Below are 23,603 nucleotides of genomic sequence, written 5' to 3'. Positions count from 1 at the left end.
GAGAGTTCATGCATGCCAAAATTTACCTCCACTTCCAGAGGCTTTATAAACCCCATAGACCCAGGCTAAAAACACTATCCTGGAGAGAAGATCATGGCTCATCTTCCATATGCTGAGGACTGTGCCAAGGGCTATAGGCAGCTCCGGTCACACAGAGAGAGTGTTTGGGTACCACCCGCCACAGAGCTTTCAGACACTGCTTATTGCTATCCTAACATGGATGACAGCTTCCTTCACAGGTAAGACAGCTGGAGTGGAGTGAGGCCTCTGGTTCTGCAATTTACTAGTTGGCTGACTTGGGCAAGATACCTAACTTTGCTGCACCTCAGTTCGCTTAAGAGAGTGAGAAAGAGAAAATGAGCTCACAGATGGGTATGCTGACCACAACGGGAAATACAGCCTTTCTATGAGGACAGAGCACGAAGAAGGGCAAGGGACCCCGGCGTTTGTGCTCACATAGCCCCTGCCAGGGAGCTGACTTGGGTCAGCGAGTGTCCTCCCTGGTGCCCAGGCGAGGCCATGTTGCCCACTGCCAGGGGTTGGAGGGACAGGGTTGCCGGGAGAGGGCACCTTGGCCCACGCTGCCCTACCAGTGGCTGGCGTGGGTGGTGGCCCTTGGCAAGAAGGTGGAGAAGGGAATGAGGAGGCCCCCGGAGGCCCAGTCCATGAGGGGCTTGTTGGTGTTGAGGGTGGGGGGCCGCGGGGGGAGGCTGCTTCCCCTTCTGTGCAACAGCTAGAGCAGTAATTACTAGACGGCTTGCTAGGAGGGTTTGGAAGGCTGAAGAACTCCTCGGTCAAGAAGAAACCCCAGAAGGCCTGACCGATTGCACTACATCAGCCCAAACTCTGCTTGCCTTTCTTAAAGCACTTCTGGGACAAAGAAACTAGCATTTTTCAGACAAAAGCTAACAACACAACTCACATCTGAAGATTTTTCAGCCGTTACTAAAACACTTCTTTTTCTCCCGTGTTTGAATCAATAAGGTGGTGGTAAGATGGTCAGAAAAAAGGCACTGAGCAAGGGAAGCCGAGTGCCCTCCGGGTCTCCAGGAAAAGCTGAGGTGAGCAGAGGGCTGGTGTTGCAAACAAAGTCGCTCTGTGCTGATTCTAAGGGCAGGCTAGAAAATGCTACTCAAGGTGGTGGCAAGGGCACTAGGCTGGAAGTCAAGGTCCAATCTTGCCTCTGCCCGCAGCACTTGGTATAACCTTAGGCCCACCACCTCTCTCGGGACCTCTGTGTCCTCTCATGAAATGGACAATTTGAGCAAGCTGCTTTGACATCTGGAAGGAAGGAGAGGCTCAGCTTTCTCCACGTCCCCTTCCCTCTCCTTGGGCCCCAGGCCTACACTGCAGCATCCCTGCTCAGTGGCTGGGCTCTGGTTCCCCTGCCCTCAACACCCAAGGACACAGCCAAAGCCTCCCTTTGTTTCCCTAACGTCATCGATTCCATGGCAGCAGCTGTCCCAGCCATGGCTCCTTGACCTCCATTATCCAAGCTGGAAGCCAGGTCTCAGAATAGAGAACCCTGGAGCAGGGTAGCTGTGGCTTTCTGGGCTCTTTCCCTTGCAGAAGCTGCCCTGACTTCATTGGCTGTGGCAGATGCTTCTCCCTCCCCTCTCCCAAGGGCCCTGAGAGAGTAAATGATTCTCTCTCCTGTTGGCGCCTCGGAGACGCCAGGCTTTGGTCTCACAGCTGTTCCCAAAAGGTGTTGGCTAGTTTGGTTTGCCGGTAGGGGTTTCCTGTCAAAGGAACCGCAGTCCTTCCCTGGACTCGCACCTGTCCCATATCCAGGCCCATAATAGCATGGCGCTCGCGCAAGGTTGGTCACAGGAGCAGCTCCGCAGACTAACCCCAGACGTCCACTGTGGAAACCTCCCCCTGCTCAGCCCGCTCCACGGAGGAACATCAGCACCCGGGCACATCAGAGCCCACAGTCCTCCAGGGAAGCTTCATCTAAAAGTTTCCTCAGGACACCTCCGTCATAGGCTCCCAAGCTGGCCACACTGACTAATGCCATCTTACTGCCACTGGAATCCTAATAGTCTTGAACATTTTATTTTCTCACAAATAGATGTGGATGTGGTAGCAACATCAAGCTGTAAGGACATCCTGCCCGCTCCCTGTCTCTTCCCCAAGACGCAGCACACAATTCCACAAACGCATGTTTCTCGTAGCCCAAGCACAGAGAACTCGCGGTGCACCTAAATACACTTGGGATTTCCTCACCTTTTATGTGTGCTTGTGTTATTACCCCCAAGAGGAGACTTTTCCCACGAGGCCTGACATCCTCATGGTGCCCAACCCTGCACTGAAGCTCCCACTGCCTTTAAAACCGTTTCTGAACACACGGCCTAAAGTCATCGCAAAGCTGGTGCAGACGACACTTGATATTTACAGCCTCGTAAAATTCTGGGTTTTATTTAATTTGTTCTTTTACTGTGGGCCATTTTATATATGCAAATGTGAGTAACATATATGTAAGGTATAAAGAAAAATATTCACTTGTGCCCAGCTCGAGAAATGGCACATGAGAGGCCTTCATCCCCCACGTATTCCTCCTGCTCTCCTCAAAGGAATCTTTGTCCTGAATTTGTGTTTATCATTCCTTAGGTTTTCCTTAGGGGCAAATTTCTTCCTTGTCTTTACATAAGCAGTGGTGGCTGCTTGGCAGGAGCACCGGGTCTGCCGAGCGTGCTCACGGGGGAGGCTCAGGAACATTCAAGATCTTCTGGACTCTAAGCAGGTCAGGAAGCCCCTCCAGGGGCGATGGCCCACAGCTCCATGCTGGCAGGACAGAAACAATGGCAGGGATCTGGGAGCTGGGTTGTACCCATTATCTCGGCAAGGAAGACGTTCAGGAAAGAAAACGGACTTGTTCTTTAAGGAACCCCGCCGCCCCTGGCCCTCTGTGGTCCGGGGGTGTAATCATCTCTGAATGGACCGTGGTGACGGTCGGGAGCCACATAGGAGAGGCTGGGAGAGGCATACTCAGGAAAGGCATCAGCCCATGAGCTGGCTGGGAGCCAGGTCCGGGGTATGAGTGCCTTCGGGGTCCCTGTGAGCGGGGAGGACATGAGGCTGCAGACAGTGTCAGCCAGTGCGTCCTTTGGGGCCTCAACACAGCAAGTACAGGTGTGGACTCGGCACCAGACTGCCTGGGCTTGAAAGTCGGCTCTGCCTTGACTTGCTGTGTGGCCTTGGGCACGTTGCTTCACCTCCCTGGGCCCCACTTTCTTCTCTGCGAGAGAATTAAAGTGGGAATTTGTGTACAATGCTCAGTAAGCCCTATATAAAGGAGAAACTGTCTTTTTCCTTTTTTAGGATTTCCCACATGCTATTTTGTTCAAATAAAATAAAAAGGAAAGCACCATTCGGTTTCCTTATCATATTACAAAAGAATATGAAAAAGTAGGAAGGATGTGACTTCAGAATAAAGAACTGTCCTTGAACTTGAACTATCATTCCTTTATGTTCTTGTGCTAGAGTTCTTGAAATGGAGAAGTATTGTTCTTTTCCATATGGTATAATTTCTGAAGCTCTGAGTTAGAGATGATGTCAAGAGAAGCTTACCAGAGGTATAAGGGCAGGGAGGCAGCAGAATGTAATGAGTATGAGATTAGGAACCAGACAGACTGACCATGGTTTAAAATCCAGCTCCTCACTTGCTGCACAGCATGGGCTAGTGCCTTGACTTCTCCAAGGCTGTTTGCTCAGGTGTGAGGTTGTATTCTCATGACTATAAAGCCCCTTTATTCTATCTCCTCCTGTCCCACCCAAATCAGCCCTGCCTCACCCCACCAGAGCGGATGTTTCTTTGGTCTTGAGCCATTTCCAGGGAAAGATATTCTCCGGGCTCCTCACAGGCTCGGTTTTGCCACATGCCAGGGGAAAGGTCTCTGGTGGCAGTTAGGCGTGTGCTGGCCAAAAATAGGAGTCTTAGGACATGAGAGATGGAAATGGCCAAATGGCTGGGAGTGTGACACTGCTCTGGGTATCTATCAAGTTGCTATGGAACAAGGTTATTTACTTATTTCTCTACAGTCACCTTCCTTATCTTTTGCCTTCCTACTTGAAGTTCTTCCTAATGTCTAGCTTCAATCTTTCTTGGTCAAGTAGAAACCGCTCACAAGTATACAGTCTCAGAATGGCCATGCCCTTTTCCATATGCCTGTGGGTTTCGCACGTCATCTCCAAAAGTGTTTAGGATGAAAAGATGTTGCAGGGCACACTAGCTTTGGGAAGCAGCCTTGGAGAGCCTAGCTTGGGGGACCACCCACCCCTCCAGGAAGGGCAGGGGTCAGTGCCAGGCCAGAAACTTTTCCCCGAAAGTGTTCAACTGTTTCCTCCTCTTAGGAGAGCAGGCAGTCAAACTGTCAGCTGGCAAAAATTTTCTGATAAAATGCCTCTGCTTTTAATCTCATCTTAGCCTGCACTCTGACAGCCTGGTGCTGGGTTAAATCATTTCCTCTCTTGCCCTGATGTCTAGAAAATCTCCTCCCCATGCCTGTTGGTCCTGCTGGATTGGCATTCATCTGGGCCTCTCGGTTCTTTGATCTTTTCCCCGAATTTGTCCCTTAGTTTCCAGAGTCTCTCTCTCTCACAGATATTGGGCTCTTTCTAGCCAACACTCCATGTGTCCCGGCTTAGGCTTGAATAGAAACATCTGAAAGACTGCCTCCTTCTCCACGCTCATCACCTGCCATCCGGAGAAGGAACTACACCTTCTCTCTGAAGGGCGTGGCTCAATGACCCTGAACAACATCCCAGGTAGTGTTTCCCCTCTATATTGTTTAGAAGGGAATCCCTGAAAATCACCTGGTGCTCATCCCTCTGCCCTTGGAGAAGAAGAGGGACTCTCATATTTTTAAGTTCCATATTAATTGTAATCATGAGTAGTATCCTATTCACCAGTACCATTTCTCATTCATAAATTCATACTACTGTATCAGTCTCTTATAAATTTGTTTCTGGTGAGTCCATTCTTCTGAAATCCGAGGACCTCAGGGTAGCCTAATCGCTCCTCCAAACCTACCAACCTGCAGCCTCGGTTAGAACCCGGGAACCACACCGAGATGCCGCCAGTCTGTGTGGGTGGTGGCGCCTGGCGCGTGGCCGAGGCAGCCCATTCAAACAGTGACAAGCAGGAAGCAGGGCTTAATGTCACCGCTCACTGCAGCCCCTCTCTTTATACGGGCTTGTCTTGATCTCTGCCGGCTTCTACCTTCCTACTGACGCTTCTCATTTCTTACTTATGCTCGCACTAATTGGGATGTTGCTGTTCCCATCTGCTTCTTGGGTCCGCTCTCCCTCGCCCCCTTTGGTTTTGTAAATGCTCCCGGGGGCTCCGCGTGTATGCCTACACTGTCCCCGGCCGGGACAGAGTGTCTTCTTATAAAATCCCTGCTGCAGGGGCCTCAGGGATTAGACGGTTCACCACTCCATGTGGTAGCTAAGGAAACTGAGACATAGAGACGTCTGGGGGTGGAAAGCACCAGCTCTTCAGGAAGCCTGAGTTCTAGAACCTGTTCTGCACCTCACCAGCTGTGAGACCTTGAGCCTCGGGTCCCCTGTCTCCTATCGGTGTGATAACGGGTGGAGCATCCCTGGGGGCTCTTCCAGCCCACATCCTGTGGTTTGAAATCAACAGCCCCTTTCTTTTTGCTCCTGCTGGCGCGTCTCTCTGATGGAGACAGTAACATAGGCCAGTCCTCCTTCACAGATGGCTGTCTTTCCTGTTTTTCTGTTTTGTTTTTTTCTGGGGGGGGTTTCATCGTCACAAAAGAAATCTCCAAAGATCTCTTTCCTCAAGCCATTCCAAGGCCTCTGTCAAAGGCATTAAAGTCATTAAGGATGTCTGATCTGATTAAATTGCTCTTGCTGCAGAGTAAGATGATTTCCTCTCTTTTGGTGTGATGAAACAGACTTAAAACCCTTTCTGTCATAGATCAGAAACGCTTATTGAAATTATAAATTATTTTTATGGTCAAGTTATTGGTTGAAAGATAAATGAATGGGGAAAGCTGACTCTTCCGAGGAGAAAACGGAACAAAACCAAAAAGCGTAAGAGATAGTGAGGTTAGAAAAATCTCTAGGCCTGCAAAGAGAGGTTATTCTTTCTGGGAATGAAAAAGGAATATCCAAAAGACTCAAAAGAGAAGTTTCTGGTAAGCAAAAAAAGAATCTGTTTCCCCAAATTGGACAAAACTCTGCATTAATGAGCACCAACTGAGCAGAGATAGTTAGACATTCCTTGTGGTAGCTTTCATTTTGTTGTTCTGGGAGTATTACCTGTAGTTCTGTTTATTTCCTTAAATAATAAAGCCTACAGCTTTTCTTCCCCCCTTAAAATACTCTCTCGGTCATTTCTGTCTTCGGTTCGGTTGCTCTGATGTGTTTACCTCCCGCCGCCTGGACTGCTCAAACAGCCTCGATTGGAGGATGGAGAAGCAGGAAGGTAAGGCCAGCCTTCGTGGTCCCTGAACATCAAACCAGGCTCTGCGAGGAGCCCGCTTGAAGCAGCCCCCTGGGGAAGTGGGAGCCATCTCTTCACTCCCCCAACACGCTTTTGCTTCCCATGCTTGAAAACGCCTCCCTTCTTTTGTCCTCTGACTCTGGTGGCAGAAGTCGTCATGGATGCTTGGTTCAAATGCTGGTTCCGCCCTTCACCCGGTATATGGCCCTTGGACAAGTCATTCATCATCTCCAACCCTCACTTTGTCTGTAAACCTGGGACTAATAACATTTTATGAACTTTCAGTGGGCATTAAACGAGATAATATCTGCCTAGCACATAGCAAGTGCTGAATACCTCACAGCCAGTATTCTCTTTCCCTCTCTCATGGTAAGGGATACAAAATAGAAATAGAGTGAGGAGGAAATCTCTAAACATCTCTAAACACACTGCTGACAGAAAGTTGTCTGTCTTAACTCGTAGCTCTTGGAAGGTGGACCCAAGCCTGGCCTCACACTCCACAGCCCCCGCGCAGGCCTGTGGATGGGGAAGTTTCCTAAGTACCCTCTGGTGACATCCTAGGTCTCAGAAGTGGTCTCAGAGAGTGACCGGGAGGGAAAAGCACATAAGGAAATTGGCCTGGACAAATACTTGACTCCAAACATGAGTTTCAGGTCATAGCTGAGGAAAACCCTCTGAACAGAAAGTCGAAAATCATGACAAGACAAAGCTTCCCTAATACTCTCTGGAATTGGGGGTTGGGGGAGGACATCCCCTACCAAGCTATCAAAGTATTTTGACATCTATTTTGTCTTTTGTGCCTCTGGCGGGGGAGATGCGGATGGGACAACAAGCACAGACATGTGAAGAGACAGGCCATGTGGTTCATCAGGGGACAGATTTCTCTAACTCCAGGATTGAATTCTTCTGCCATTTTCATTGTGCTTATACTCAGGTATAAAGCACGGCCAAGTTCACTGCTGCAACTATACAGAAATCCTTAGGAGACTGGAGAGCAAACCTAACGGGCTCAAAAAGCCCAAATAAGAAGGAGCAGCCCCCTCCCCCCCTCCTCCGCTCCCCCTGCTGCTCGGCACTTCCCACCGGGTTCGCTGTGTCCCGGGCCAGACTGAGGTCCTCAATTGCCAGGAATCCCACCTGGACCCCACAGTTGGCAGCTTCTCCATTCCAGGGCAAGGAAGGCATCATGGGAACTGTCACGGCACTGCATTAGGTCGCATGATCCCGACCCTTGCCATGGCCTTTGGGGGCTAACCACTGGACGCCAAGGGAAACCAGACAACTTCCCCTTGGCCTTGCCTGCAGCCCTACTGCCTTCCCCGTGTGTCGAGGCAGAGACCCCAGAGACCCCCACCCCTCCTCGGGCCTAGGGAAGCCGCGTCTTCTCTGTGCTTCTCCAGAGAAGCAGCCCCAGAACGAGCCCTACCCCCTCCACCGCGGGTGGGGCAGGCTCCCTGGGCAGCCTCAGAGCCTGGGAGGTGACTGATGGAGCGGGCTCTTAACGCCGAGGCTGCCTAGCCCAGCTTTTTGAAGACTGAGCTGTATCGATTGGGAATTTAATTGCTCCGTAATCGCTGAGTAAACACTGGTTGGTCCATTGATCACGCCACAGGCCGGCTGGGGAGAGCCGAAAGGCAGGACAGAGGCGCCAGCAATGCTAAAGAAGGGTTCTCCCTGACAGCATCCTCCGAAGGAAATCCCTTCCTCAAGGGTGGCATGGAGTGCAACCTCCAGCAGAGCCCACAGCCGGCCACTAGCACACACCGGCTGGGCTGGGTGGTAGGTGCAGACCGGGCCCCAGGACAGGGTGGGGGCACAGGATGGGCTGCTCTGGGTGGGTGCTTTCCTGGGACGCAGTATACTAAGTGGCAAGTGCAGGCTACAAAATCTTTTTTTTTTTTTTTTTTAATGAGGGAAAATGTAAAATCCTATGCCTAGAAAAATAAAACCCCGGAAGGTTGCACCCTAATATATTGACAGTGGTTAATTTTATATAACTGGATTCAATTATTTTCTTCTTTACATTTCTGTATTTTCCACATTTCCAACAACTAGCAAGTATAACTTATAATCAGAGAAAATAGACGTTATTTAAGATCAAAAGAATTGCCTGGAAGGGTTTCTCCTGTGCTCTTCAAAAAAGAAAAGAAAAGAAAAAAATCCTAGCAGCAGCTCAGTGGAAAGAGGTTGCATTTTGGAGTTATACTTGAGCTCACCTTCCACCTCCAGAACTGATTAATGCGGTCCCTCTATCAAGACACGGGACTTCTCTCCATCCCAGATCTACAAATGGGAATAATAGCTATCTCACCAAATTGAGATAAAATACTGACAGGGCTTAGTGCAACATCCCTGGAATGTTCAATAAATATTACGTTCAAGAAGTATTAGTGTCTCTCCCATCCTAGAGTAACGGGTACGTGAAGAGGAAGGACCAAACACCAGGGGTGAGTCAGTTGAGTCTGCTTTGGCCCCTTCAGATCCCCCATTCCTCCCCAGGGATGGGGGTTGTTTCTGTTTCCTCCCTAGGCCTCCCCTTCCTGAGCCCCCACGGCCCACCCCAACGAGCCTCCTCTCATGACTCTAATAGAAGCCAGTCTTCCTCAACTTGGCCCCGTTGCCACCCACGGAGACAAACGGCCTGCCATTCTGCTGGATGCTGGGAGGTGGCTGGCCAGTTCCAGGGTCATTGTTCCAAGTGTCACTGAGGCCCTGAGAGGGAGGAGAGCCACGGGATTGAAAGTAGGGCTGCAATTACGAGTCTATTCAGTTCCCTAGAATAAAGCCCTTGTCATTAGCTAGCAGCAGGAGGAGGTAGGGAAGGGGGAAGAAAGAGCTTGGCACACACTTGCTGCCCCTGGCTGGCTGCTCAGGGCTGCACCACCCCCAGCTCTCACCTGAGGGCCTCATTACCCTGGGAAGCGTAGGCGGTTTGCCTACGGGTTTGCGAGCCTAGGCACCTTTCTTGGGTGGTCCAGCCTTAGAGGCCTCTCCAGCCCCACAACTGCTCCAATGCACCCCAGTCCCTGAGGCCCACCCCTTGGCCTCCTTTCTTACAGATACCCAGCTTCCAGACTTGCTGCACTTTCAGTCTTCCCACTTCTTGGAGCATCGCTCCCTGGCAGGCTCCAGGTCCCAAGAGTTCCTCCTGACCCCATCCCCCAAAGGCTGCTCTATAGGTAGCCGGGCAGGCTGCCCCAGCAACACCCCCTCCCCCAGGGCTGGAGCTTGGCTGCCTCTTTAGGAGGGGTGAGGATTCCTCCTGGCCAGGTTTCTCCCCTGGGCTGAGAGTTTGCCTCGGGGTCTGGCAGCTCCTCGCCACAGGTCTGACCGATGGGGCTGTGGGTGACCAGCTGATAAAGACCAGCGGCCATGCAGCCCCCAGAGGATGAGTCCAGCGGCTTAAGGAAGGGATTCCTGCTCAGCCCCACAGCTTGGGGTTTGGCAGGGAAGGGACAGACACCCCAAACTTGGACATTTTTGGAGGGAGTCGGCTCTGAGGTCACATACCAAAAGCCCCAGTGATCCTGAGACCTGATTGATTGGTTTAGCTTTCTTATTGGGGTCTCCTGTAGAGACCAGTGGACTTATCCCCAGAGAACTCAGAGGAGGCTGATTGCGCTGGAGCCTGGCTCATCTCAGAGCCCTGCAGCCCAGCCCAGGATCTCCCAGAGTGGGCCAGGGGACTTTGTGACCCACCCACCCTGCGCTAGCCCTCAGCCCAGTCTCTGACCTTGGCACATTCTCATCGAGATATTCACAGGGAGGTCTGGGCTACCCTCTGTGGCGGTGGGACACCTGGTTAAAGGAAAAGGAGTCACGGATAGGGCTGGGAGCGGGGTTGTCAGCGGTCTCAGGGAAGAAAACTTTCTCAGGACGGAATTCCCCCAGGAAGCCAAGAACAGACAGACTTGACTGACATATACACAGTTGGACCATCAGAAAACATCCAGAAGGCCTCCTCCCGGAGAAGCCGAGAAACGGACATCAGAGGCACAGACAGACAGACAAAAATACACTCTAGGAAACTACAAACCAAACAGATGGGACAACTTGGAATACCTGGGAACAGAGGCAGACAGCCGCTGAAGGTCTGGACCAACTTGGGGCTCGTCTCCCTGCCCCGCCCAGAGGGGAGGGCTGCGGTGGGCAGTGCTCACAGACCACCCCATGATCGAATGTTCTCCCACCCTCCTTCCCAGAGCACCTCCGCCCCGACCTCGGCACCTGTCCCTCCAAGGGGAAACTAAGAGAGTAGATTTCTTACCCTCCTGCCCCAAAGCTTGGAAAAGAAGCCCTTTCCCTTGGCGCCCCGGCCCCCATGAGGGAGAGCACCCCTCCCGCACCCGCCCCTCTCTCCCACAGGGCACACCAGCTCCTCCCACCCCTTCCCACCAGAATTCGGAGCCTCAGGGTGGACCCAGCAGGCACGTGAAGGAATGGGAAGAAAGAGTGAGAGGGTGAGCATGGAAAACCCTAGGGAGGATTTCTGTTGCTGGCGCCCCCCCAGGACTGAGCTTGAGGGCACCCTGCCATCTGTCTTCGCTGATGCCTGGTGCTTGGGTGGTGGTAATTAAACGTTCCCTGGATTGAGCTAGATTGATGGGGTGGGAGGCACACTAGACAGCTTTCCCCTCTTCTCCCTGCCCTGCGAAGGAGGACATGTTGAAGAAGACGACTCCGCTGTGTGTCTGGACAGTGACAGTTCATGAGGAGGGGTCAGGCCCTCGGTGTCCTGCTGTGCAGACCACCCCGACGCCACTCCACTCTCTGTCCTTCTTCTCCTCTCCCCCGTCTCGTTCTCCCCTTCCCTTCTCCTTCCAGTCGGTTTCCGGGCAAGCTATCATCCATTTGGGGGCATCACAGGGCCCCACTAGCTGGGGAGTTCCTCCAGAATCCAAGTGGCCTTTCTCGTGCTTCTGTCCCCAGCACAGAACTTGGCCCCCAGGCCACCCAGGGCACCGGCACAGTGCTCACTTGGTCCTCCCCTTTGCCTCCCCTCCTCCAACCTGGTCAGCCTTAGGGAACAACCAAGCCTCCCTCGGTCCTGGATTGAAGGATCCCGAAGGTGTGCCCTTGGTTTTTGGCTTAACTCCTCGAGCTCCCTTCTCGGAGTCCTGCCTCCTCCCCGACCCTGATTTCCCGGTAGTAACACCTTTCAGGGGTGGCTTTATGTCAATAACTACCATTCTGATTACTATCTAGTTTCTTTCCAAGGAACAAAGGAGGAAAGATCATGGCATCTTTGAGTCTTAAACCTGGAAATGCTGAGCAATAGGAGTCACATGCTCAGGGTGAGTCTGGGTACTGGTACTTTCCGGCTGTGTGATTGCGGGCAAGGCCCTGGAGTGCTCCGAACCTCCCCCTGCTCTCACATAAGACAGGGATAGGAAGACCTGCCTGGTCTAACCTCACTGAGCAGCTGAGAGACTCAATGAGATGAAATGCCAACGTTACTTTCCAGACAGATCACCCTCTTGATTATACAAATGGGGAAACTGAGGCCCAGGGGAGCTAAGCAACTTGCTCAAATGAGTCCCAACAACAGGAGACTGTAGATGGGGCAACTTTCTGGCCAGAATCCAAGTATCTTGACTCCCAGTGAAGTCAGGAAAAAAGTAAAGAAAAGAGAAATGTGCAGAACTGAGACAGAAAAATTGGTGGAAAGAGAGCAAAGCATAACAAGGGACCTGGACTGACAGTGCAGGGATCAAGACGGGCGAGAGGAGAGGAGTTTGGCGTCAGGGAGGAAGAAGAGCGCTGGAGGGACAGGCAGAGGTGGAAGAAGGCAGACGAGAGCCTGAGGGGGAGGGAAGACAAAATAGGAGGTCGGCAGAGAGAGGGCCAGCGAGGCCAGCAGCTCATGTTGGCTCTCATGCTCCTACTCTCACTGGGGAAGAGGCTGGCACGGAACAGAAGTACTTCCCTACACTTACATTTCAGGGAAGTCTTGAGCTTAAGAAACCCAAAGAAAGAATAAAGGTGTCAGTCCTGAGATGTAACATGTCCACAGCAAACAGCCAGGAGCTGACACGTGGAGAGGGGTCAGAGTGTGGGAAGCCGGCCGAGCCGGGAGCTGCCTTGCGGTGCTCAAGTGTCCAGGCAGCGCTGGGTGACTCACTGCCCTTCTTCCCGGGCAGCCTCTGCAAATGTGATGACGGTGATGCACATAACTTAGAGGAACATGCGTGATCTCCCCGGTAAAGTGAAAAATTTATAGTACATTTAAAACCTAACAAATAGATTATTTTTGATGACTATGACTATTTCCCACAGAAGGCTGCTATTTTGTTGACAATATTGGAAAGACCCAAAATATGTGCTGTAAAACCCACATTTTCTGTCTCATTAGATGGGCATGCCGTGCCTGTGCCAATCAAAAAAATGTAAATATGTGTGTGTGTGTGTGTGTGTGTGTGTGTATATATATATATATATATAATTTTACTACCCTAAGATGTCATCAGTGACTATTAAATGATCTATTTCCCTAGTAAAAAAATAAATTAATTTTTAAAAATTAATCAAGGAAAGAGGGACCATGACTAACCCACAATAAGATGAGGAAAGCCAGGGACAGTGACATCAACCCTTGACCCAACAGTCCCCCTTCCTTCCCAGGTCAACAGCTATCTCAGTGAAGTTTCGAAATCCTGAAAATTAAGCTCAGTCATCTTGGCTGCTTTATGGAAGGAGAAAGAAAGAAAAGTGTCAATCTTTGCTATGATAGAAAGGATGGGTGCTACCATTGGTTGAGCCCCTCCTGAGTGCCAGACAACCTATGTGATTTTATATATATACATATATATATATGTATATATATATTTTTTCAGAGTGTATATATATATATACATACACTCTGCATAATCTAATTAATTTCCCTTGACATTTAAAAAGATGACATATTATATAGGCCGGTTGGGGGAAGGAGCTTAAGTTTGGAGTTTGAACAATAGGGTATAATGACCTCAAGAGCTGGGAATGGCTCACCTAGCGTCCAGAGGAAGGAAAGAGAAATAGAAGCAGGAGGCAGAAGGCAAAAACAGACAAACAAGAACACAGGACTCAGAGCAAGAGGCGCTGTGTGGTGTGCTTTGCTTCAAGGGGAAGGATGGTGGGGGTGGGGAAGGGAGGACGGCCACCAATTCACTCCCACCTTTGGGAGGCCAAGTCGGAGCCGGCGGGCTTCTGTTCAGCGTCGGCGGCTGGGCAGCAGAACTGGTGTAGCACAGTCTCATTCCTGAGGACAGAGCAGAGGGAGAAGGTCAGAGGTGGCCTTGACAGGCTGGGCCCAGCCGGCACCAAGGCATCCCTGCCCCCATTTGCAGACCCCAGACATCCCATCAGCTAACTCTTCCTCCTTCTGAGCCCCCAGCCCCGAAGTAGGTTCCTCTGCATAGGATGTACCGTTGATTCAGCTCTTTTATCATTACAGTTCTTTTTTTTTTTTTTTTAAAGATTTTTATTTATTTATTTGAGAGAGAGAGAGAGAGAAACAGCATGAGAGGGGAGAGGGTCAGAGGGAGAAGCAGGCTCCCTGCTGAGCCGGGAGCCCGATGTGGGACTCGATCCCAGGACTCCGGGATCATGACCTGAGCCGAAGGCAGTCGCTTAACCAACTGAGCCACCCAGGCGCCCTATCATTATAGTTCTTTATAATTCTGTTCCCCACTTCGGTCCAGCAAGTCTGAACTAGGTCTATTCATTTATGATGCATAGAACCGTATGCAGTGAACGTGTTTAAGCTAACCATATGCAAAGATACAAAGCACTCATACAGAGATTTTAATGTTGCCGGCTGAAAATCCAAGGCACGGTGCTTGATGAGGGATTGGTTTGATGCAGATGAAAAAGCCAACTGAGAGGCAAAGATGAAGGTTCTAGTGCCAACGCTACAGCTAGCCAGCTGTGTGATACCTCATTTACCTTTCCTGGGTCTCATTTTATTTGCTAATGAAATAAGGGAGTTAAACTAGAGAAGTGGTCTTCAACACTAGCTGCTGGTTACAATCACCAGGAGACTTTTTCAACCATCAATGCCTGGTCCCTCCCCCCACCCCCCCTTGCCACCACCCCACTCCCCCGCCCCAGGGACTGATTCACTTGCTCTGGCCCTGGTTAGGGGCACCAGGACTTTTATAAGCTCCCAGGCGATTCGAACAATAGCCAGAATCGAGAGCCATTAGACTAGAGGGTTTCCAAGGTGCCTTCCATCGTCAAAACTCTGTGATTCTAATATCTACTTTGAGCCACCTTGGGATTTAATATTAAAATTACTTTTGGATAAAGTTATGCTGACATGTTGTCTTCTCTCCCTTAGCAAGCGTTCACCATCATGGAATCAGAGAATGTCAGACCTGGAGGGGGCCCCAAAGATTGCCTGAAGGAGGTGTTTCAACTCCTTTTAGCCTCAGAACACTTTGTCCAAACCCAATCTTTCCTGGGAGCCCTTTGGTAAAGTAACCAAAGTGGAATAGCTCTATGGGCAGGAAGTGGGAGGTCTAAGCCACCTCCCTGACCTGCTAGCCCCAATTTTGGTGGCCACCTCCCAGGTGTCTCTTGGGGGCCCCGCAATTATAAGAGCATAGATTAGAAACTGCTGAGTTTGGCTCTTCTCACGGGAGAAAATAATGTTGGAGCCTACCTTAATTTAACAAAAATAACTCCAGAAAGATTTCATGTTTCAGTGGAAAAAAGTAAAACAAGGGAAAATGTACAAGGAAACTTAGGAAGACAGATTATATGTTGGGAAGACTTTTAAAACAAAACAGGAAATTGAAAAGCCATTAAGTAAAAGAAATATATCTGACTACATAAAATGAAAGCATCTTGTGTGGGAAAAGATACTCTAGTAAGTCAAATGACAAATAATTGAGTGGGAAAATATATTTTTAATACGTATGGCAGAAGGCAAGTGCGTATCCTACCCTGAGATCCCACAAATTCATAATGCAAAGACAGACCCAGTAGAAAAAATGGGCAAAGGACATGAATTCCGGTTGACAGAAAAGGAAATCCAAAGAGCTAACAAATAACAAGATGGAAAGATGCTCTACCTTACTAGTAAATAGGAAAGTGCAAACGGAAGCAACACAGAGATGCCATTTCCCATCCATCGGACTGGCAGACATTAGAAAGACAAGTAACTACAAGGGCTGGTGAGAATGTGGGCAGAGAAGTGCCCTAATCCACTGTCTGTGTGGTTGTGGATTTTTACAGCTGTTTTTGGAAATTAAAAAGAACACATGTTTTCTGACCCAGCAATCCTGCCTCTGGAATTTTATACCTTAGAAATACAAGTAACCTGTTCATAAAGGTATTAGTACAAAATGTGGTGGAGTTGTTTTTAGTGGGGGGGGGAAACAGCTGGAAATTACCGGAGACCCCACCAGTCAGGGACTCGTTGAATACACTGGGATAACTTCATCCATCCCATGGGGTTATGTGTTATCTCTCTGTGTGGAATTATGCGTCATATCTCTTGGCCAGGGTGGATTTCCACAACGTATGGTTAAATGAGAAAAGCAAGCTGCAGAGAAATGTATACAGTTTTGTAAAACAAACAATGACTCCTCTCCCTCAAATGCATATTCTGTACAGTGTACTGTATTTCTATATGAGTATGTATATAACCAAGCGGTTCACGTTGGTTACCTCAGCAAGAAGAGAGCTGGACAAAGGAGGCAAAAAAAGGAAAGGGAAAGATATGCTTGGCATAATGTTAACTGAAAAATGCTCAAGATAAACTCCTACTTATGGTATTACTGTAAACACATTAAAATTGAATATATATCTGAACAAGGACTAGAAAATGTCAGGAACCAACACAAATATTAATATCATTTCAGGATGGATCATGGGCAATTTTTATCTTGGATTTTTGTTAATGTAATAAATTCTTGATTATGGATTATATATAATCTATAGATTATAGACTGATAATTAATGAAACTAATATAGTTTTGTAAAAGGGCAGTAAGGAAAATAATTGAATCTGACCCCTCATTTCACACATGAGAAAACTGGGCCCAAAGTGGGGAGGTAATTTGTCTACAGTAGTTCCCTGACCAAAGTCCCTGCTCAGGCTTCCAGCTCCCCTCACCTCCCTTACTCCAGCCCTGGGGTTCCTAGGGCAAATCAGAATCTTTAGAGAATTGTCTGGATCCCAAATGTTGCATGATAGCCCCTAGGACTGCCCAGCCTGAGGAGAAGGGAAAGGAGGAAGGAGGAGACAGGGCAGGAACCAGGAGGGCTCAGAGCCCAAACCATGGAGGGGCACGTAGACCCAGGTATGCAGGTGGCAGAGAACATAACCCCCCGCTCCTGCCACTGGATGTACCTGTGCCCCAGGGCAGGTTTTGATTTCAATAAAAAGCCCCCGAGATCCTAAGCAAAGAGGCAGAGCTTGTTTACCACCCATGGCACTGGCATTTCAGGAAGGAGATCTCACTTGGGTACAGTCACAAGCCTGGTGCCTGAGGGCTCTGTTCTGATTCTGCCTCTATTTCTCAGAGGCACCCTCCAGAGCTGGGAGATGCTTCTCTGGCTAGGCACTCAGGCAGGCTCCAGATGGACCTACCAGTTCCCCAGATTCAGCTGCGTTGGCACATGCAATGGACGATTGTAATCCAGAATGTCCCCAAGTCCTTCTGTACCTTGGGCTTGGGATGGCAGTGCTATTGGGGCTTGCGGTCCTTTTTGGGGTTCCTGCTGATGAGATCCCTCAGGACAGTCCAGCTGAGAGGGGAAGCTTGTCTTTAGCTCTTCTCCTATTTCCCCTCTATCCACTTCCTACCCCATGGGTCTCCTCAGCCTGGGCCAGGGGCTCCCCATTAGAACCTCCCTTCTTGCCTTCTCTTGGGGTTTAGTTCATGCTGAATTATAAGTCCTGCTCTGCCCACCTCTGACCAGCCTGGCCACCTCCCCGACCCAAGGTCATGGTCCAAGTCCCCATGGTGTTAGCTTAAGTTGGCTGAACGTTGCTTTTACCGTCCCAGACTTCCTTCTCTCCACCCCAAAGGAAAACCCAAACAAAGGGATCCAAAGAATTCATTCCCATTAAAAATAAAATTGGGGATGTGATAAGAAGAGCACTTCACCTCTGTGGTATTCAACCCCCAAAGCCATAACCCCAGCCTAACTGTGAGAAAACCACCAGACACACCCAATTTGAGGACATTCTACAAAATATCTGACCAGTACTCCTCAAAACTGTCAAGGTCCTGAAAACCAAAAAGAGACAGAAAATGTCACAGACCAGAGAAAACTAAGAATACATGAGAAATTGTCACGTGGTATCTTGGATGGGATCCTAGAGCAGAAAGAGGATAGTAGTGGAAAAACTAGTAAAATACAAATAAGGACTAGAGTTTAGCAGATAGATAGATAGATAGATAGATAGATAGATAGATAGATAGATAGAGGTTGATGATAACATTGGGGCAGCAAAATACTAATAATTATATTTTAGTACTTCATAATATTTACTATGTGGCAGGGACTGTTCTAACACTTTCCGTGTATTAATTTATTAATTCTCACAAAACACCATCGAGCAAAATTTCCTCATCACTCTACAGATGAGGAAACTGAGGCATAGTGAGTTTGTGGACCACTAATGACATGTCTGCATTCAACATATGCCTTACCCCTTATGACAACTCTTTATAGTATGTGTCATCATCCTCTCTTTTACAAATGAGAAAACCAAGATTCAGAACAGGTAAATGACTTGCCCATGGTCACACAGCTAGTTAGGAGGAGAGCCTACAACCCAGACACACTAGTTTCAAGGATCATGCCCATTACTCTACTTCATAAGGTTTTTGGCCAATGGGCATTCATGTGTTCCACCACCAAACCCTGGACTGGGAGTCCCCAGTGCCTGGTACACTGTTGGTGCTCAATGCATGAGTGTGCAAAGAAGCATCACATGCAGCCCCTGCCTCAGGGAAACCACCAGCTAAGAGAACATCCACACTGGCAAAGGATAAGTTCCTATTTGATTGAAGCTGGAAAAGGAAGCCATAATGAGAATGTGGGCAGAAGACTTGTTCTTCCCTGCCCAAGTCCAAGGCTTTTCCTGACACTGCCCTTGAGCTGCTTCCGGAATCCTTAGCCCTTTATCCCTCTCTGCTTCCTTCTTGTCTAGCTTTCCCTGGGAGCACTGCCACCACAGCAGATGGACCACTGGGCCCCAGAGGCTGCAAAGGGGAGTGGGAGCCAGGGAGGGATAAGACAGTGTCCCTGGGGTGGCACCAACCCAAGGCTGTTACCAGCATGTCCCATCACACCTTGTCCAGGTATAAGGCGGGGGCATGGGCACACCTGGCCTCTGTCCATGGGACCCAGAATAAGGCTTTCTTCCCTCAGGACACCTGATGTGAGGCCTTGCCTCCACCCCACTCCACACAAGGTTTTGAGGGTCAATGTCAGGGTCATCAGCTCTCCACAGTTAGGCCACAATCCTTGTGTAAGTCCATTCCAGTCCCTTGCGTCTTGAAGCCTCGGTTTTCTCACCAGTAAAACCAGGACAGTAGCAATACCTGCACCTGCAGGACTTTTAGGGAAGCAAATACAACATGGAATGTCTGCGCACCTCATGAAGGTAAAAGCTTACCGCCATGAACATGTATTCATTCACTTCTCAGATCTAGCCCTTTCATTTCATCAGCTCAGATGACAGAAAGAAAGGAAGAATTTTTCTTCCACCAACGACGCTTCCTGTGTCCCTGAAGTCAACCAGTGCTGCATTTCATGAGTATCACGAGGCAGAAAATGTCCCCTCGATTGAGCAAGAACCAGCTGCTCTCAGAACCTGCTTCCTGGAGGCTTCACACTGGACATGTTCAGCTCCTTGTACCTGATTCATCATACCAGGGCAGATGGTGACTCACAACATTTCTGCATCGCCATTTCATTGTTGTGGAACCTGGGACCTAGTGTAGAGAGAAACGGAGTCCCAGAGGGTTGAGCAAATCCCTAGGAGGCTGGATGATTAGAGCAGCTAGGACCCAGACTTGTCTGTCTCTCATTGCTACTGGAGAAGTAAAGAAAAGAGAAAGGCCTGCCTTCATAGGCCTGAGTGCAATTGCTGCACTTTGGGGTTAAGAGGACCTTTCAAGTTGCATTAGGAGTGTGAGCCAGGCCTTGGAATCAAACAGTCCCTGACCCGCTCTGGAGCATGAGCCTGGGAGGGACTTTCTCAGAGCCATCATGTCACACAAATCCAGAGGCACTCTTCACATCTTAGTCTGTGGGGTCTGCAGCCCAGGGCTGTGGCCCTAGGAGTTCTGGAGCTGGAGAGACCCAAGGAATGGCAATGGAGGGGGCCTGTCTGGAAAAGGAACATGACCCATTCTCAGTATTTGGCTCTTGGAATTGCAAATGAGAGAAGCCTGTTGTATCTAGGCCAAAAGCTTATTTCTTGTATTTTTAATTCCGTGGCCCATGACTTTAGGCAGAATTCAGTCCTTCCTGGCTTTAGCAATCCAAAAGTGCCCCAAGCTGATGAGTATCAGTGGCGTAGCTGGATTGTGGGTGGCTGTGGCAATATGGAGTGTTTGGGAACCAGAACAAGGATTTTGATGTGTGTCTTATCCCTGGTCATGCCATGAGGCAGGCCTGGGAAGGAGCTTGGAGGACTCAGGAATGAGAGGTACAGAGTGAGGGGCAACTGGCTTAAGGGACTTCAGGGCATCACCCAAGCAAGACAGGGGCTCAAAGCTCTTCACAGAAGGCAGGGTGGACCTGCAGGAAGAGGGGAGCCTCGGGTTTGGCCAGAAAAGAACCCTGTTCCTGGAAGAACTCGGAAGGAAGCTGGGGAGAGAATAGCAGTGCTGTGAGGGGAGAACAGGGACCAAGGGGCCAGGGAGCTGGGAGGGGAAGGAGATGGTAAATGCTGGCAGGAGCTGATTAAACCTTTAACCAGGGCCAGGCCCTTGGGATTCTGGGAGGCTGTGCGCCCATAACTTCACACATCTATATTCAGTTTGAGACTCAGGATTCCACTGCATGGCCATAAAAATAGTCAAGTAGTTTGGAGAAACTGATGGTGTGTATAGCACCATGGTAAGTGAGGCTGGCAGAGGGATGAAGAAGGGGGACTCCCAGCAGGAGAATCAAAGAGGCAAAACCAGGATCCCAGAGGGGAAACTTTGAATGAGGAACCCCCTCCTCTTCTTCCAAGGTGAAGGCAGCAGATTTAACCACCAGTCCTTGGAAGGAAACAACCAGGAACCTCTCTAAAGGAGCTGCCTTGAGCTCCAGGAAAAGAAGAAATCATAAAATCATTTCCTGTCACCTCCCTGACCCCCACCCCTCCTGGGACCACCATCAGTAGGGCTGGCAGAGCCTGAAGACCAGGCTCCTTTTTTTTTTCCCCCTTCACTTTCTCTTAATTTTCTCACCTCCTCCAGGAAGACTTCTCTATCTAAACATGATGAATAGGAGGAAAATGTCACTCCTTTTCTCAGAGGTCACTCCTCTTCCTGGGAGGTGGGAGAGGTTGAAAAGCCAAAACAACTTTGAAAAACAAGATCAAGTTGTAGGGCTTACACTATGTGCTTTCAAGACTTAAAATAAAGCTACCAAAATTAGGACAATTTGGTGTTGGCAGAAGGATGGACATATGGATGGATTGAACCAAATAAAGAGGCTAGAAATAGACTCAAATATGTATTAATTCTTATAAATTAATTCATGGTAAAAGTACCAAGGTAATTCAATGGGGAATGACAAATTTTTTAACAGATAGTGCTGAAACAATGGAATATCCATATGCAAAAATAAAATGGACTTCATGCCTTGGGCCATATTTATATATAAATTAATACAAAATGGAACATATCCCAAATTAGCAGATACAATTCTAAAACTTCTCAAAGAAAACATAGGAGAAAATGTGTGACTTAGAGGATGCAGAGATTTCCCAACTAGGGCACAAAAAGCACAGACCATAGAAAAAAATTAATAAATTAGACTTCATCAAAATAAATAATCCCTTTGAAAAATGCCATTTAAAAAATGAATAATACTTACAACTTAATAAAAAGACTAACAACTTTATGGACAAATATACAAGAGATTTGAAAGAGATACTTCACCAAAGAAAATATACTAATGATATGATTAGTTATTAAGGAAATACACATTAAAACCACAATGAGATACCATTACACACCCACTAGAATTAGTAAAATTTTAAAAGTCTGACAATACCAAGTGTTGAAAAGGGTGTGGAGCACCTGCAACTCGTACACACACTTTTCCACTTCTGGTGGAAATGTAAAATGGTGCAAAACTTTGGAAAGTAATCTGGCAGTTTCTTACAAAGTGAAACATGCACTTATCACATGCCCCTGTAATTGCATTCCTAGGTATTTACCCAAGATAAATAAAAACATAGATTGACAAAAAACTATTCAGAGCAACAAATGTTCACAGCAGTAAAAAACAAACAAACAAACAAAAAAAACCCAGGGAATTCTACACATATACATTCAATTAATCTTTGACAAGGGTGCCAAGAATGCACAATAGGGAAAGGATAGTCTCTTCAACAAATGGTGTTGAGAAAAGTGAATATCCACATGCAAAATAATGAGTTTGGACCTATAGCTTATGGTACACAAAAGCAGCTCAAAATGGATGGTAGACTTAACATAATACCTGAAACTATAAAACTCTTAGAAGAAAAAAACACAGGGGGAAAGCTTCATGACATTGGTCTTGGAAATGATTTCATGGATATGACGCCAAAACCACAAGCAATGAAAATAAAAATAGAGAAGTGGGACTACATTAAACCAGAAATTTCCTACAGAGCAAAGGAAACAACAGAGTGAAAAGGCAACATATTAAATGGGAGAAATTACTTGCAAACCATAATAGCAGATAAGCAATTAATTTTCAAAATGTATAAAAAAACTCCTACAACTCAAGAGCATAAAAGCTAATAACTGATTAAAAATGAGCTAAAGACTTGAATAAAACACTCCTCCAAAGAAGACATACAAAGGACCAACAGACACATGAAAAGATGCTCAACATCATTCATCGTCAGGGAAATACAAATCAAAACCTCAATGAGATATCACCTCACACCTGTTATGATGGCTATTGTCAAAATATATGTATATATGTATGTGACAAGTGTTGAGGAGGATGTGGAGAAATTGGAATCTTTGTACACTGTTGGTGGGAATGCAAAATGTTGCTATGGAAAACAATATGGAAGTTTCTCAAAAAATTAAAAATAGAACTACCATATGATCCAGAAATCCCACGTCTGGTTATTCATCCAACAGAACTGAAATCAAGATCTTGAAGAGATATTAGCACCCCAATATTCAGCGTAACACTATTCACAAAAGCCAAGATTCATAAATGTCCATCAGTGGATAAGCGGATAGAGAAAATGTGGTATATACATGCAATGGAATACTATTCAGACTTTTAAAAGAAGGAAATCCTGTGATACGTGACCACATTGATGAACCTGGAAGACAACATATTAAGTAAAATAATAAAATAATAAGTAAAATGGAAGGACAAATACTGCACGATCCCACTTATATGAGGTATCTAAAATAGTCAAACTCATAAAATCAGAGAGTAGAATGGTGGTTACCAGGGGTTAGGGGAGTGGGGGGAAATAGGAAATCACTAATCAACGGGCACAAAGTTTTGATTATGCATGAAGAATAAGTTCTAGAGATCTGCTGTACAATTTTGTGCCTATAGTTAATAATCCTATGTTGTATACTTAAAAATTGAAGACAGTAGACCTCATGGTAAGTGTTCTTATCACAACAAAATAAAATACAACAAATAAAGTTAAACACCACATTTTGGTTTGAATGTTCATTTCTTGAGTTGCATGACTAAAATGAATGGTTTCCACTTTCCAAGCATTTGCACCCTGGCCAGAGGAGTAGGAGCGGGATGGAGCCGGCCTAGAGTTAATACAAGGAGGGCCCAACTACATATGCTCGCCAAGCAACGTCTGTAAATTGGGTAAACAATATATCCTTCACACATATGGCCCAGGTGTTCTAAATGTATGTAGAAGCAGTTATTATCAATAACATAAAGATTCATGTAAAAAAAAAAACCAGCAACAACCTAAATG

At 47.8% G+C, this 23,603-nt stretch overlaps 1 protein-coding gene across 7 annotated transcripts in view; it reads right to left on the bottom strand.

Moving 5' to 3' along the window:
• The window catches only part of IQSEC3 (IQ motif and Sec7 domain ArfGEF 3), a 110,794-nt gene that overhangs the window by 63,208 nt on the left and 23,983 nt on the right, over positions 1-23,603 (bottom strand). For all 7 annotated transcript variants that reach the window (XR_004819322.1, XR_004819324.1, XR_004819323.1 and 4 more), the window contains exon 2: positions 13,629-13,712. Coding sequence is in view for 4 of the 7 variants with exons in the window: in XM_027595064.2 (XP_027450865.2) it covers positions 13,629-13,712 (84 nt within the window). In the remaining 3 variants the exon portion in view is untranslated. The remainder of the gene's footprint in view (positions 1-13,628; positions 13,713-23,603) is intronic.

Source organism: Zalophus californianus, chromosome 9 (assembly GCF_009762305.2).
Source record: "Zalophus californianus isolate mZalCal1 chromosome 9, mZalCal1.pri.v2, whole genome shotgun sequence".
NCBI classification, from domain to species: Eukaryota; Metazoa; Chordata; class Mammalia; order Carnivora; family Otariidae; genus Zalophus; species Zalophus californianus.
The sequence above is the reverse complement of the archived record's forward strand: the minus strand, read 5'-3'. Positions and strand labels throughout refer to the sequence as shown.